The 15288-nt window shown below is 38.0% G+C and overlaps 1 protein-coding gene across 19 annotated transcripts in view; it reads left to right on the top strand.

The window, feature by feature from the left end:
- The window catches only part of sorbs2 (sorbin and SH3 domain containing 2), a 158190-nt gene that overhangs the window by 83019 nt on the left and 59883 nt on the right, over window positions 1–15288 (top strand). For 14 of the 19 annotated variants that reach the window (XM_031896103.1, XM_031896111.1, XM_031896106.1 and 11 more), the window contains 2 exon segments: window positions 7121–7262; window positions 11936–12108. In XM_031896103.1, coding sequence (XP_031751963.1) covers window positions 7121–7262; window positions 11936–12108 — 315 coding nt within the window. 19 annotated transcript variants of the gene reach the window in all.

Here is a 15288-nt window from a genome sequence, read left to right on the forward strand (position 1 = left end):
TGTGTGGTTGCCATTTGAAAAAAAAAGGTACCTCTGCCTCCTCCAAGGAAGGGAAGCTATTACAGATCAACTACTTACCCACAGGGTGATGATAATGAGAATTCAGCACCCACAATGCTAACCCAATCAGGTGTTCAGTCGCTAACCAATAGGGAAAGCTTTCTGTACTCTGCAAAGCAAAGCAAAAACATGATGCAGACTCATACCACTACTAATCCTCACATTTCTTTCTCCAAATTAAATATGAAAGCTGAGGATACAAATAGTATGCTCATTCACCATGACAGCAGTCAGGATTCAAAACATCGGAGAGTTTCCACTCTTAAATTAATCCTGAAAGAAAGCCCTACAAATAAAACTCAATCTAACATGCACTTTATTAAAGACAGTGCTCCACTAGTGCCAGCACCACCTCCCACCATAATACCAGAGGCCCGTAGGCAATCACCCGAAAAGCACACAGCTTCCCTGTCAGTGTCAATAGCTTCCAACCTTGCTACAAAGGCAGAAGATAAACCAGAAAGTCACCGATGTTCTACAGTACATTCTACTGATACATTCAAAGTGCCTGCTGCTTGCTATTCTGGACACGCGGCTTCATTTCCTTCAGCGACATGGTCTGCAGAGTCCCAAGTGGTATATTGATCCTTGATATTTGCAGTTCTGTTTACTTCTAACACTTCTAAATGATTGTCAGCACATCCACAATGTAGACCATTAACCTAACCTAATTATTACTTAATACCAAATATATGAACAGTGTTTCTGCAACTGAGTAGAATTTCTAAGAATAATTCAAAATGTAACGGGCCTGTGAATCAATGTAAGAAAAGGGTGTGTGAAGACAAATGAGCGTAGAGACTAGTTATTAGAGCCAATGTTTCCAGGTTGTTACTGGGGGTCAGATTACAGCATACCTGTACTTAACTAAAAAAATAAGATGGCCCGCCAAAGGTGTTGCATGTGATCCCTTACTGTATTTCAAATGCACTGTATAAAGTCTTCTTGTCTTTTCACGCAGTATTATGCATTGCTGTATTGATTCACTGACGTGGATGTTGTTTGTCAGTTCACAAAATTAACCTATTCACTAATATGGAGGTATTAATATGCTTAGCATATATAGATTTGTCCTACATAGCTATAAGCACATAAGTGCTTCGTATTTTCCAAATAAATGGTGATACATGGGCTGACTTGGCATTTATCTGTTTGATCAGCTTTGTTGATGGCCAAATAGTATTGTTCCTTTCTTTAGATCAGGGATACCCAACCTTTTTTACTTGTGAGCAGCAAGTAGATGTAAAAAGTGTAGGTGAGTCACGCAAGCAAGGAACAAGTTCTTTGGGGATGCCAAATAAGGGCTGTGATTGGCTATTCTGCAGCCCCATGTGGACTGCTGGCCTGCAGGTGGCTTTGCTTAGTAAAACTGAACCTGTGCTTCCAAAACTTGCCTCCAAGCCAGAAATGTAAAAATGGGCACCTGCTTTGAGGCCACTGGGAGCAACATCAAAGGGGTTGGGCAGCACCATGTTGCTCACGAGTCACTGGTTGGGAATCATTGCTTTAAGTCAGGGGTGTCAAACTCAATCACATAAGGGGGCCGAAATCTAAAACACAGGCTAAGTCACGGGCCAAATTTTTTATTAATTAATAGTAAGATACTAAGGGGTATATTTATCACAATGTGTAAAAGGTGGAGTAAGACATTACCGGTGATGTTGCTCATAGCAGCCAATAGATGCTTTGCTACTGTTGAAATCTGATTACTGATTGGATGCCTTGGGCAACATTACTGGTAATGCTTCACTCCACTTTTTACACAGCATGATAAATATACCGCTTAGTCTTAGTTACTATGTGAGGAAAATGGAAATTGATCAGGCTGGATGGTCAGACACACTCACCAAGGGCCACATAAAACAGCCAGGTGGGCCGGATTTGGCCCCTGGGCCTTGTGTTTGACATATATGCTTTAGGTGGATGGCTTGAATGAGTGGATCTGAACCTCTCACTGCTACATGTGCTGAGCCACACAATAAGAAAGGACACTGGCAGATTAAACTTTCATTTTGGACAGGTCAAGTGCTACCTGATAGAGCCAAAGGATGGTCTATAGAAATGGCCTCCCCCGAGGTGCAATACTGTACATGCCCACTAGCAGCTTTCTACCTGTTATTGAACTACTATATAGTTGTTTAATGGTCTTGGTGCCCTAAACAGGAACTGTCGAGATAGAATGCACATGCAGTTGTTTAGTGAGTGCTTGGTGCCCTGTGTCAGGCAATGTAGGAGAGGCTCATTGGGGCTGGGCAAGCCTGGTTTGCATTGTAAGATGATTAATAGAGTTGTAAATTCCACACAATAAATTACACATATGTACACTTGACTGTGTCCTGGGGCTTAATAAACACAGGTTAATCACTCTTTGGGATGTCCAGCCTTTAACCAGCTTTTGTGAGCGTGTTGGTTGTTCATCCCTGATTTCGATTCCTCCAACATTTATTTTTATTACCTTAGCAACAATACAAAGGTTGAATGCATTTTAATGTTGCTAAACCAGCAGCAGAGCTTAGTACATACATACATACAGATCATCAAGTCCCACTGCACAAATGTAATTCATTAGGCTAAATGAGCATTAGACTTGCTTCTTACTGCTTTTGTTAATATGCCTGAACCCGAAATTTCAACAGTTCAAGTGCAAAAATATATAAATCATCTTTTTTGTGCATTTGCTATTAGTGATCTTGTTAATGGTGTGAGAGTTATCAGTGAATGGCTTAAACATTAACACTTAATCTGGCCTCAGAACAGCATAGCTGTCCCCCTAGGATGAACAGTCAGAAATTGGTTTAGTATGAATACACCCAAGAATGGGCAAATTGCACTGACCCATCAGCATACAAATGATTTGTTGTAGCATGAAATTCACAAAGGAAGGCCATTGCAGGTTGTCCAGTGTTCTTGTACATTGATCTGGGTTTTATTTAATCAACTTGTTATTACATAGGTGCACAGTTAAGTTGATTTGGAAAAGACCATCAAGTTTCCTAACGAACCCCAGTGCATATATATACACACACTCATACTGACCTTTCTATATACAGCGCATATACAGTATATAAACTATATTTACCAATTCTGTTTGTAGATTTTTGTATCACAATAGCCTCGGATACTATGCTTGTTCAAAAAATCATCCAGGCCCCTCTTAAAGACATTAACAGAATCTGCCATCAAAACATCACTAGGAAGGGCATTCCACAACCTCACTGCCCTCACCGTGAAGAGCCACCTACGATGCTTCAAATGAAAGTTCCGTTCCTCTAGTATATTGCATCAGATGCTGATTGGCCAGATATCTCTACTGCTAATTGTATTGCAATGCCCTCATAAATACAGTGCTAGGACAGTAACTGACTCCTAGTTCATATTAGCCCCATTTTTTCTTGTGTATGATACATCGGTATGATGTAACCATGGCAACACCAATTACATCTAATTCATGACATACAAATGAATTAAAAATAAACTGCCTAGCAAATTGAGGGGTCAGGTTATTAATCTGCAATTAAAGGAAAACAAAACCCTAAAAATAAATATGGGTAGGAATGCAATAGTTTATATACTGAACCACTTACATTTTTTGTATAATGGTAATGATTCAGGCCTTCAAAGAGGTTCATAGGGGGTCACCATTTTCGATTTTGTTATGAGTGTCCGGGACAAGGACATACTCAGTCTGCTCTGGGCAGCTGTTGAGAAGCTAAGCATAGGGTCATCACAAATCACCAAGCAAAATATGTGATTCTGATATTATAGAGGCTGATTCTACAGGCATTACTTATTCAGGTCTGTCTGATGAAAATTGCATTGGTTTCTGGGCTGCCATAAAATGCCATAAAATCTGGATTAATGACTAATTAGTCTTGTATTGTGACTTTTATAATTTATACTGTATATACTGTATGTTGTGAGTTGGATCCTAAGCTCTGGCAACCAGGCCTACACTGGGATTCAAAATAGGCCCTGATATTTCAAGCACACAGAGGCCCCAAAAGCCCCCAACCAGCCCAATAAATAGTGACTATATGACATCTTCCAGCAGCCCCTCTGGCATTTGCCAGAACCCACAGGTTGCCAGTCTGGGCCTCCCGGCAACTGAGAGCGGCATAGAGCATGTGCTTTAATTGAATAGAAAATAAGCTCCTGGGGGCATCTTTGGGGGCACAGATCTGTGGTATCCTTGGGCTGGTACAGAAGCCCAAACATAATGTGCAGCATTTGCAGCCTAACTCTTTGTTAAGCTTTAGTCCTCATGTTAGCCTGGTTGCACAGGCATTTCAGTATATCCCACAGATGTTCACTTGGGTTGAGGTCAGGGCTTTAAGCTGTCCAGTCAAGTATTATCACTCCCATCTTAAGAAACCAAATTTGTATGGATCTCACTTTGTACATGACAGTGTTTATGGTGCTGAAACAGAGAAAAGCCTTCCCCAAACTATTCCAACAAAGTAGAAAGCATGGAATAGTCAGAAATTGCATTAAATGATGTCATCATTGTTGCTTCTCTGGTGCCTCCTATATTCAGATCTTTGGAAAGACATGGTTGATAATATTATTCAGTTAAACACAACACTCAGGGGCCGATTCATTAAAACACGAGTTCGAATCCCAAATGGGAAAAATTCAGATTGGATACGTTAATTTCGGAAGATCGCAAATGCGTACGAAAAAATCGTATTAGCCACGATAATATCGTATTGGCGATCCGAAAGTCACGAAATTTTCATACCGAACGATTTTAAACAGCAGCAGAACCTTTCCGAATTTTTTGCTCAAGCGTCCAAAAAAGTCGCGCAAGCGTGAAAATGGAGCATTCGAATGAATTCTCTAAGTGTTTGTGTCTTAATAAATCTCCCCCTCAGTGTGATGTAATTATGCTATTTTACTTGGCAGTGTGGTTGAAGTGGTAGATCTTGGCTTACCTTTATTAATAGTAGATTCCCGTACTGGTTAATTATGGGCACCCCTGTGCTATAAAATCAGATAGTTGAATTGAGTTTGGGTGTCCTGAACCTTTTGTTTCGTTTGGGACCATGATTATGCCTAGGAGCTTTGCGAAATGTGATTTATTATTGATGTCTCTGCTTTTTTTTAAAATGCTACAAAATAAATATATTTTTGAAGGCAGAAATTTCTGGCGACCTCCCCTAAATTGCATGGCATTTAATTTTTCTGTGCTGATCCATAATATGGATATACAATATCAAGCCCTTCAGATATTGTTACTCTTTCATAGCAAATCAATTTGCTGTCATGCACTGAATAATAAAATAAATAAAAAACCTTTCTACCTGACCAAACTTATACTTTTTAAATTCAAATAGAAAATCCTCATTTGGGGATAATTCCTTTATGTCCTTCATGTCCACTCATTTCTAACTGTTCTGTGATGCATCACCAACCTCACTTGTCACTTTTGCAAAATTAATCAATTTACTTTTATAAGGAAAATGTTAAAATGAAAGGCCAAATAGCACATTCTTGGTTCTTTAGCTGAGGAATCCTGTATGGATTTTAATAGTACATCTGTATCTACTGACTACTACTACTGAGTGGCCATAGTCTGTTGAAAGATTTGAAAATTACCACATGTGATTGTGTTCTGTAGCCACAATTTCTCTCCAGAAAAGCAGAATTTTCTGTCAGTCCTAACTAGAGTAACTACTTGGATGAAACTGGTATGACCCATTATTGGAGCAATTTCATGTGTCCATCACAGAAGGGCGAATGTGAATCTATTCAGTCCTTGTTAGTTAGTAACAAAGACAAGAAAAACTACATATACATCTTTTAAAGGTTCATCTTGTTTATGTAGATTACACATATTATTATCATTATGAAAACATTTATAAAGTGTCAACATATTCCAAAAATACAGCTGATAACCTATTCAAGAGCTAAAGAGGGCCCTGCTTAATAGAACTTATGATATAAAAAAACCTTTTTAGAAATAATTTCTCTAAGGAGTGCATTTAACAACTGAATATGCTAAAGATGCATTCTCCTATTATTTTTCATTAAATGATAGAGCCAAGTTTTTGGATTTTAATTAAAGTTTGTTAATTGGGTATACCTTTATTGCACACACCATCCTCCTGATTGTTCCCCTTATTCCCACAGTGGCTCTGCAGAGTCAAGCAGTAGAGAGGCAACTAAAATCTATCATTCTGATATCCATTGTTTAACCCTTACTGTTTTCATCATAGACGCTAATAAAAAATACAGACTTGCATTGTGCGGCTTTGGGCTACTATACCGGGCAACTCAAATACCACAAATTCCATTATTTGTAAAGCAAAGAGGTGTTTGCTGTTTATTAATTCTGTACTGAACTTGGGTTTACCTTTTCAAAAAAATATGCAGCACACTGGGTACCACTGCGGTAGTGACACCCACTGGAACAATTTTTGTCAAAAATAGCCCATCTGAACTACTTTATGCTTGCTAACTATTTGCCATAGCCTTTATATTTGCCATATGGCCAACAAATCCCCGTAATTGTCATGCCAGTGATTCTTATTAAAGTGTTTAGTGTGTTTAGTGTTTTTTGCTCAGATGCTCTAAATATAGCTGCATTATAAAGCTGCTTAAATAGTGTCAGGACAGATTGTATTGTATTGTATTCAATTATAGGTTTGTTCATTTTTACCTTGTTTTAGATATTCAGGAAAATGACACAAATACTATATTATACCCAAACATTTTGAATTGTAAGAGATATTGTAGAGCTAGTAACTGCATGGATTTCTTTTAATATGTTTACTGAATCTTAGCAAAATTAGCCTTTTGTGTTCTTTAATGTAACCAACTAATCCTTTATTTGCTGGTTATAATAAATGATCTGTTATGCTAACATCCAATCAACAGGGGAAGCTTGTTAAATTCATGTAGTGCCACTAACAGAGACGCATGACTTTATGATATTGATGTTTGTGTCTGAAGACAAGTCCTGTGCTGGATTCAGTGTGATTGCACTTCAGGTTATCGTGGAATGTTCTTGTCACACAGTCCTGGTCCTCGATCATGAAATGTTCTTATTTCCTTTTCACAGACTCCGGTAACAGTTAATGGAAGTTCAGGCAGTCCAGCTAGTCCAATGAGCCATTATCAGAGGACCTTTTCTCCATCTCCAACATACCCTTCCTCCCGGTCTCTCAACTCCAGCATGGTAATGCAGCATGGTGCCATGATGGGTACGTTTCCAGTCTGCGTGAGATGGGTACAGTAACAGATAATAAAATAATGAACACTGAATAGATAAGTGTGTCAGCCAATCTTGCAGTGCAAGTTATGAAGACATAGGTATCCATGAGAGGGCCGTACTTTGTTATTGCTTGCAGTTCTTTGTAATACTAAGCCCATCACATGCTTCTCAGTGTTGTGTCGTACCATAGACGCTCAGTTCTAGTAATCACCATGAAAACAAGAGAGGCCTTTATAAGAGTACAATGTATTCATACTGGCCTGAGACTGAGAAAGATTTGTAAATCTTTATTTTCATATGGAACTTATTCTCTTCCATCATTGTGGCTCATATGGCAAGTGGAAATGTAATAACCTCTACATAGGGCATTTTACTTAGCAATTTTATGAGTAAGGGTGTCATATCCATTTAATCATTTTATTGCCTAAGGAGAACCATTTTCACAGGCGAGAGAATCCTGCCACTAACACTGTACCAAACAACATTAGGCAGGAACAGCTACAATCATAGACAGTGAAGCTGTTCAATTTTTCAGTTTCTATATGGAAAAAAAATGTAATTTTAAATGTACAAGTCTGAAAGTTTCAAAGACTTTTCAGTTCAAAACCACATTTTATTTGCTCCAGCAATCAACATGGCTAGTTCACACTGAGCAGCAAATTGTTCTTTATTAAGCCTATTACAGGGAATACATGCTTCTTTCTAAACGGTCGGTATTTCTGTACAATTGGCACAGCAGTGAAACATAATTTGCTGTATATATAAGTAAAATGATTTATGATCAGAACACTGTGTATAAAGCAATAAAAACAGCAAATAAAAGAACTGATGGTTTTCACAGTAGATCATTAAATAGAATTGCACCAGCAAGCTGCTGCCCTAGCGTTTCTGCCTTCAACATTAGTGGTTCAGGTGCCATAGGCATTCTGTTGTATGTCAGTGTGAATTCCTGTACTGTCAGGAACATGATGGCAATTCATTCATCCTATCACTGTAGGGAAGAAAGCAACTGCTAAATGATCTGGAAGAAAATAGAACAGTTGGCTTGCAGTAGAAATAAATGTGTCCATGTTAAAAGTTTTGCAGATCAGTGGGGAAAGTATTTAAAAAAAAAAAAAAAACAATGAGGGCTTTCTGCAGTATTCAGTTGTTGTTGAGTGTCAACTCCCATCATCATGGTCAAGGGCATGCTGGGAATCATTAGCTCCAAGACATCTGGAGGGCCAGAGGTATTTGTCTTTATATATTCCAACCCTCTGCAAGATCTTGATTTCCCATGCAAGTAGGGTAGCTTTAAAAGGGAGCTTAAAACTGGGATAGCAGATTATTATTGCTTTTTTCACCTAAAACATCTCTGCAAACTACAGTCAATAAGAAATATGTAGGAAACAAGTATTTGTAAGAGCTGCTTCCAGTGCATTGTTTTGTTTTTATGTTACTCCTGGTTTTAGCTCCTCTACTTCCCAAGATAAAGGCAATACAGCTATTTTCAGTAGTCCTCCTCAACATGTGATTTCTCTAAACCACCTGTTGTATGTAGGGCAAAGTTGCTTCTATAGAACTGATAATAGATATCATGCTTCTGTTTCACAGCACCACTCTAATTTCACTTATTCTGAATTTAATTATATTATATATTACTCAGCAAATGTCTTCTTCTAGAAAGTGACCAAGATCTCAATCCAGCTGGGAATGTGAGCCTTTAGGTACTCTGACCTACTGTACAGTTTCCTTTCCCTACAAAAATGAGGATAAACCTGGCCATACACATGTAGATTTTTAAAAGATCTTCTCGTTATGGTACAACCAAACTTATAGTGAAACAATACGATTTGTCCATCAATGAAAACTACCATTTCAAGCGATATTGTCTAGTTGAAGCTAGGAAAACTGCTGCTTGGTCCTGCAAACAACTGGACAAATGTAATTGTTAACGGCGAAAATTTTTAAACCTGCCTGATCAATTTTCTGACCGGTGTCAGATGAAAGATCACTAGATGTATGATCGTTCAGTACCCATTAACCTTACAATAATTTGTGAGTTTTGTCAAATCACACTGAAATTGGTCTTTAATTAAAGAAAAAATCATTACATGTATAGCCAGATTAAGGCTGTTCAGTCTTTGTATAGTCTTTAATTAACACTGTCAAGAAAGATCTAGGGGGGGAACTTTTTTAATTTTTTAATCCTGAAGTGTTCAAATTAATTTGCACAGACTGGCATTATATCTCAAAAAAGGTCAAAGATAAAAAATGATTAACCCCTTTCGTTTGCAGTTGGGTCTGATAAAATGCAATTCAGTCCTTATACTAGATGTTTCAGTAGACAGGCAAAGATAAAAAGAGAGTGCTCCATATAGCTGTCTTTTCCTGACCTGGTTGCAATCTGTTTGAAGGCTATGCATTGGCCAAAAGTGCAGATTTTGTGTTTTTGGAAAAATTTTAGTGGAGAAAGCTTTGTTGTGGTTAACAGTAAAAATGGTGCTTCTCGTCATTATAATGTCTGCCACAAGGATGAAAGAATATAAAACTGTATGCAAGCCATATACTTGCATACACTTGGACAAATTAGCTTTGAGACCAGGTAGGGGATTTTTCCATAAGTGATTTCATGACTTTTTCTGAATGAATCTGTTCTGCTTCCTGCTTTTGTTTTCCACAACTGTTAATTCTTAGGCTAATGATTTTTTTCACCTAGATTTTTGGACGAAAATGCTCTGGTAAATGTTTTTGGGCCAAAGAGCACTAACACCTTCGTGTCCACCCATTTCTGATTCAAGTCAGAGGGTGTCCTGCATGGTGGCCATGCAGGATTTGATTTTGCATTTTGTCAGTCAAGCATTTTCTCATTCCTTGAGAGGGAAACAAAACGATTTCAATCACCCCATTATATGCCAATGGAGATCCCAGCCACAATCTGGATCTTGTCTTGTCACTATTCAGGGCCTAGTGTTTAAAAATTATTCTCATTGACTTTAACTGAGGGGGTGTCAGATTTTAGCATTTTGTGCCTCTTCATGAGAGTTAAAAAATGCTGGGGAGATAAAATGCTAGAAATTGCCCAGTCTGCAGTTACCCTAAAAGAGAGAAAGACTGGTGTCTTTTCTCAGTCTAGAGCCATTAGTCTAATGTTAGAATAACAGGTGGTCAGGAAAAGAAAATTATTTTAGGTATAAACCAATGTTCCTCTTTCAATGTACTCATAGTCTTTATTTGCAGAACTAAACTGCCTGCTGAAATGCAAAGCTTATACAAGAAACCCAAAGTCATTTTATGGGGAAATTTGTGTTATTCTATGGAGACTATATGCACAGGAAAGAAAGTTTGGTTTGGAAAGCCATTTCAAAGACCAGCTTGTGTTTCATTAATGTTTGCTTATTTTTTCATGCTTTTACTAGAGATTGGCACTGAAGTTTATTAGGCAGTATGTCATTCACATATTCCTGGATAAACAGCAGTGGGAATAATTACATTAACTATCTTTTCTGAGTCACATGCATTCTTTCTTTAGTAAGTCATTCATTAAGATAAATGAAGTAGCGCTTATTAGACAACATTTAAGGTGGAAAGAAATAATTTCTAGTATGCCTTGACCCTGTGATTCTTCACCTGCCATCCCTGAAAAACAAAATGGTTGCAAGACATATGAGTGCCTTTTGGTTGTTTCTATCAGTGAAATTTACCCCAGTCTGAAATGTGTCCTCAAACAACAATTGAACAGTGTTAATTTCGACATATAAGGGCAACTTGAACACTACAGAGGGCCAAGGACAAAAGAAATTCATGGTACTTTGCCAAGCCCAGACAATGAACTTGCTCTTGGCATTCTAAATGCATATTGTATTTACTATGCTTTTCATGGCCTTAAGGTTCCACCCTTATCTGAATAAGCTTTTATTTTTTTTATTTTTTAAAATGAAGTGTTCATAGATGAAAAGGATGTTTTGTGACTACAGCAAACAATTCTGGCAAATAGTCTAAAATCTTTATTGAGTGGGAATGACTAAAATTCCTAAGTTCTTTATTCCTTGCGTGTCTGAACTGCTTGCTAGAGTTATTTGGGCTTCTTTATGATTGCTAGGTCACTGCCCTAGGCACTAAAAACCTCCAAAAAGCCATCATTCTTGCCCAGATTTGCTGGTTTGTGCCTGCTGTGGTGCATGAGGAGCAATACATGCTTGTACGTGCCACGTGCTTTAAGCGGCAGCATGGCTCCCTTTAACAGGGACGCCCGTTAAATCACCAAGAGTCGAAGGGCATGTGAGTGTATTCCCATGTCCTGTATTCGTGCCAACCCTTTTTCAGGTAACAAATGTTGTGCCTAATTGCCACAGACACAATTACAGTTCTGGAAATGAATGTTGGTGGTTGGTGGTTAAAAGAATAGTGCATTGTGACAATGATTTTAAGCAGAAAAGGCAATTTTGTGATCTATTACAGTTCCTGCGTACAGTTTTGTATATAAAAGTGTAATCCACAACAGCAGATGAGTTACAAAGCCACAGGAGTGACAAGCTTCAGGTTTACTAGACTCTACAGCCACCAATGTTTGCCCATGTATTGATAATTTAAGGATCACGCCTTTATATTTGCTTGTATTGGTTACAAACCCTTTTTAATTATAAACCCAATAACGATGCCTGATTGTATCTTTGTTTGCAGAATCCACTGAATCCTATTCCCAGCAGTTCCCGTCAGATGTCAGCAGAAGCAGCAGTACAATACCAATATGCAGGATTTCAGAGGAAGAGAAGAAAGTCACAGTAATTAAGGCACCACACTATCCAGGAATTGGCCCTGTTGATGAGTCTGGAATCCCAACAGCAATTAGAACGGTAAGAAGTGATGACTGCAAACTGAGAGGTAATGGTATGAAAGGCCAAGTCATTGTAAAGGTTCTCTGTACCCAATAACCTAAATCCATTTTATAGAGATCTTTGGAAAATAATTATAAAAAATAAATATAACAGTTTGACACTTCCAACCTACGGGAAAGATCTGCAAGATCCAACAGCTCCTTTTCCCATAAGCCTTACTGTAGCTTCTGGGAATTTGGAAACTCCCATTTTAATGGTTTTAAAAGAAATTGAAACTTTTCTTTTCCATGGTGGCATTAGCTTGACCGGAACTGACATTGTCATTAAATTCTTTCTGTTTCATAACTGTAATCATAAAACTTTATATTCATGAAAGAATCCTCTATTTGCAGCCATTCTAGCTGTCAGTTTTCCATAACATTAAGGGGTACCATTAACTTGTGCCACTGGCTTGCAGGAAATTTTCTCTGACCTTACAATGAAAAGCTTCCCACAAGGGCTCAATAGAATTGATAGCTGGTGATTGTGCCGGCCAGTACTCTTGTGTGTTTCTTCCCCCAAGTAGGTTTTGCATAGTCTGCTTTGGATTGTTGTCCTGTTGCATGTTGCATGTTGGACACCAATCAAGCACTGACCACAGGAAGTAGAATGATGTTATAAAAAACATATATTGTTTTAGTGATTCCAAACATTTGAATGTTAATGTATAAAGTGGGAAATGTAATAACATTTGCAAAGTTTGCAGCAAGTCTAGTAAGCCATAGCAACCATTCATCATGTAGCATATACTGATCACTTGTTTGAAATCTAATTGGTTGTAGGTTTCTAAGCCAGGTGCAAATGTTATTACCTTGCCCCTATTTACTGATTTAGAGCAGAAATGTCTAACTTTTTAAAACAATCATCAAACAAAGTAGTCTATTGAGAAAACATATAGCCTGCTCCACAAACAAAAAGATACACATAGGAGTGCTGTCAGTTGTACTTTATCAGCAATTGGGTTGGCACAGCATTGCATTTCCCCAGATTCTTCATTACATAGCTGTGAACTCACTAGTGCCATTAAAATGAACATTTCATTGAATGAAATCATTAAAACTGAAAGAAATCATTAAAACAAGGGGAAGCTTTTAGGTATTAGGGCTCTGTAAATCTTTGGTAGCAGAGAAAAGAAATCTGTATAATTTCTGCTGTAGCAAATCATTTCCCATCTCCCCTAGGCACCATGGGTTCTCTTTGCTTTACTGAAATCAATAACTGCCAGCTTATTTTCTTTCCTGGCCTGTAATTCAATTTTTCAAAAGCCTAGTTTTAACTTTTATTCTAAAATATCTCTAGAGTATTGACATAACAGTTATGCAAAAAAGGCAGTTTATCCTTGATGTGGGTTTCATACCCGCTGACACATGCTGGTGCTGTCTGCATGCAGATGAAGATTTAGATAGTAACTGAGCTTGATAGGTCAGGTCCTGCTAGTGATTTCTTGGAATATCATTACTTTTCTCGCAGCACTAGACATAATGGGGGTGGTACGTGCTAAAACATCAGAGGGGAAAAGCTGGAGTTGCAACTTCACTGGCAGCAGTAGTGAATCTATAATAAAGTGGTGATAAGCAGTGTTTTAAGAACCAACACAACCTTGTGACAATTATAGGGCCCTGTGCATCCGCCCAGTCTGTGAGGTCAGTTTATCACGTCCTGATTTTTTTTTTTATTGGTTACTGCATAGAAAGCAAATATATATCATATACTATTTATTAGTCATTCAAATACTATTACCCTGAATTTAGGATCCAGGTAGGTGCTGCTGCTTAAAGCATTTTGCATGGGCATTGTCCTTGATAAATGTGTAAATGTGATAAAACTTTCCTACTACCCTGTTTTCCCGAAAATAGGACATCCTCCGAAAGTAAGGCACCCCCCCCCCGATTTTTCACCCCCTCGGAAAATAAGGCACCCCCCGAAAATAAGACACCCACCCAAACGATGGAATAAATGTGTACTGTATTCTTATTCATGGAAAAATAAGACATCCCCTGAAAATAAGTCCTAGTGCATATTTTGGAGCTTAAAAAAATATAAGACAGTGTCTTATTTTCGGGGAAACACGGTATCAGGAAAATGTTTCTGGCAGCCAGGAAAATATTGATATATGGGGAAAATGTCAAACTGCGCTAAATACCCAAGTTCAGTGCCACACTAGAGATGGCTATACACCGTCACTGACCTACCTTCTAGTGACTGTTCTTCCCATGGGTTTCACTGAAAAATATTGTGTGATTCTCCACAAAAGGCAATAGACAAATACTGACAAGAAGCATCAGCGTACAAAATGTTCAGTTTGGATGGATTAAATGTGATGTGATCACAATAGTCTGTATTAACTGACTGCCGGGGTGACATGCATTCTTAGATGTTGAGGCAGAATGGTGGAAATCTGTTGCGCTGCCACACCAAATCTGGGCATTATGATCTTCCTAACAAATAAACCTCAAACTTTATTGATATCAGTAATGAAAGAGGTAAGCAACCATTCCATTATTTGTAATGTAAATTTTTAAAAAACCCACAACCTGCCTGAGGCTTCACTATTAGTGTCAGTTAAGTTGTATGTTACTCTCAGCTGTCTTTCCAAAATCCAGACATGTGTAATTGTGTTTTAAAAGTTTGTTTTTTTAATAAATATCCTCCAAATGCAGGTAGGGGTTGATTTTTCTTTTATTCATGACCAAAGAGGCCAATCAGGCCAAATCAGTTGCACATTCATTTACCCTGTATGTCTGGATTGCATGGATTATGTTACTGATAAACAGATACAGTGCCCTCTATAATGTTTGGGACAAAAACACATTTTTCTTTTACCCCTCTGCTCCACAGTGTAAAATTTTAAATCAAACAATTCAGATATGTGCACATTCAAGACTTTCAGTTTCACCATGTAGAAATTGCAACACCTTTTATACATAGTCCCCCTCATTTTAGGGTACCATAAAGTTTGGGATAAAGTAATACAGGTATAGGACCTGTTATCCAGAATGCTCGGGACCTGGGGCTTTCCAGATAAGAGATCTTTCTGTAATTTGGATCTCCATACCTTAAGTCTACTAAAAAACCATGTAAACATCATTTAAACCCAATAGGATTGTTTTGCCTCCAATAAGGATGAATTATATGTTAGTTGGGATAAATTACAAGGTA

The sequence above is a fragment of the Xenopus tropicalis genome, chromosome 1, assembly GCF_000004195.4.
Source record: "Xenopus tropicalis strain Nigerian chromosome 1, UCB_Xtro_10.0, whole genome shotgun sequence".
In the NCBI taxonomy this organism is placed as follows: domain Eukaryota; kingdom Metazoa; phylum Chordata; class Amphibia; order Anura; family Pipidae; genus Xenopus; species Xenopus tropicalis.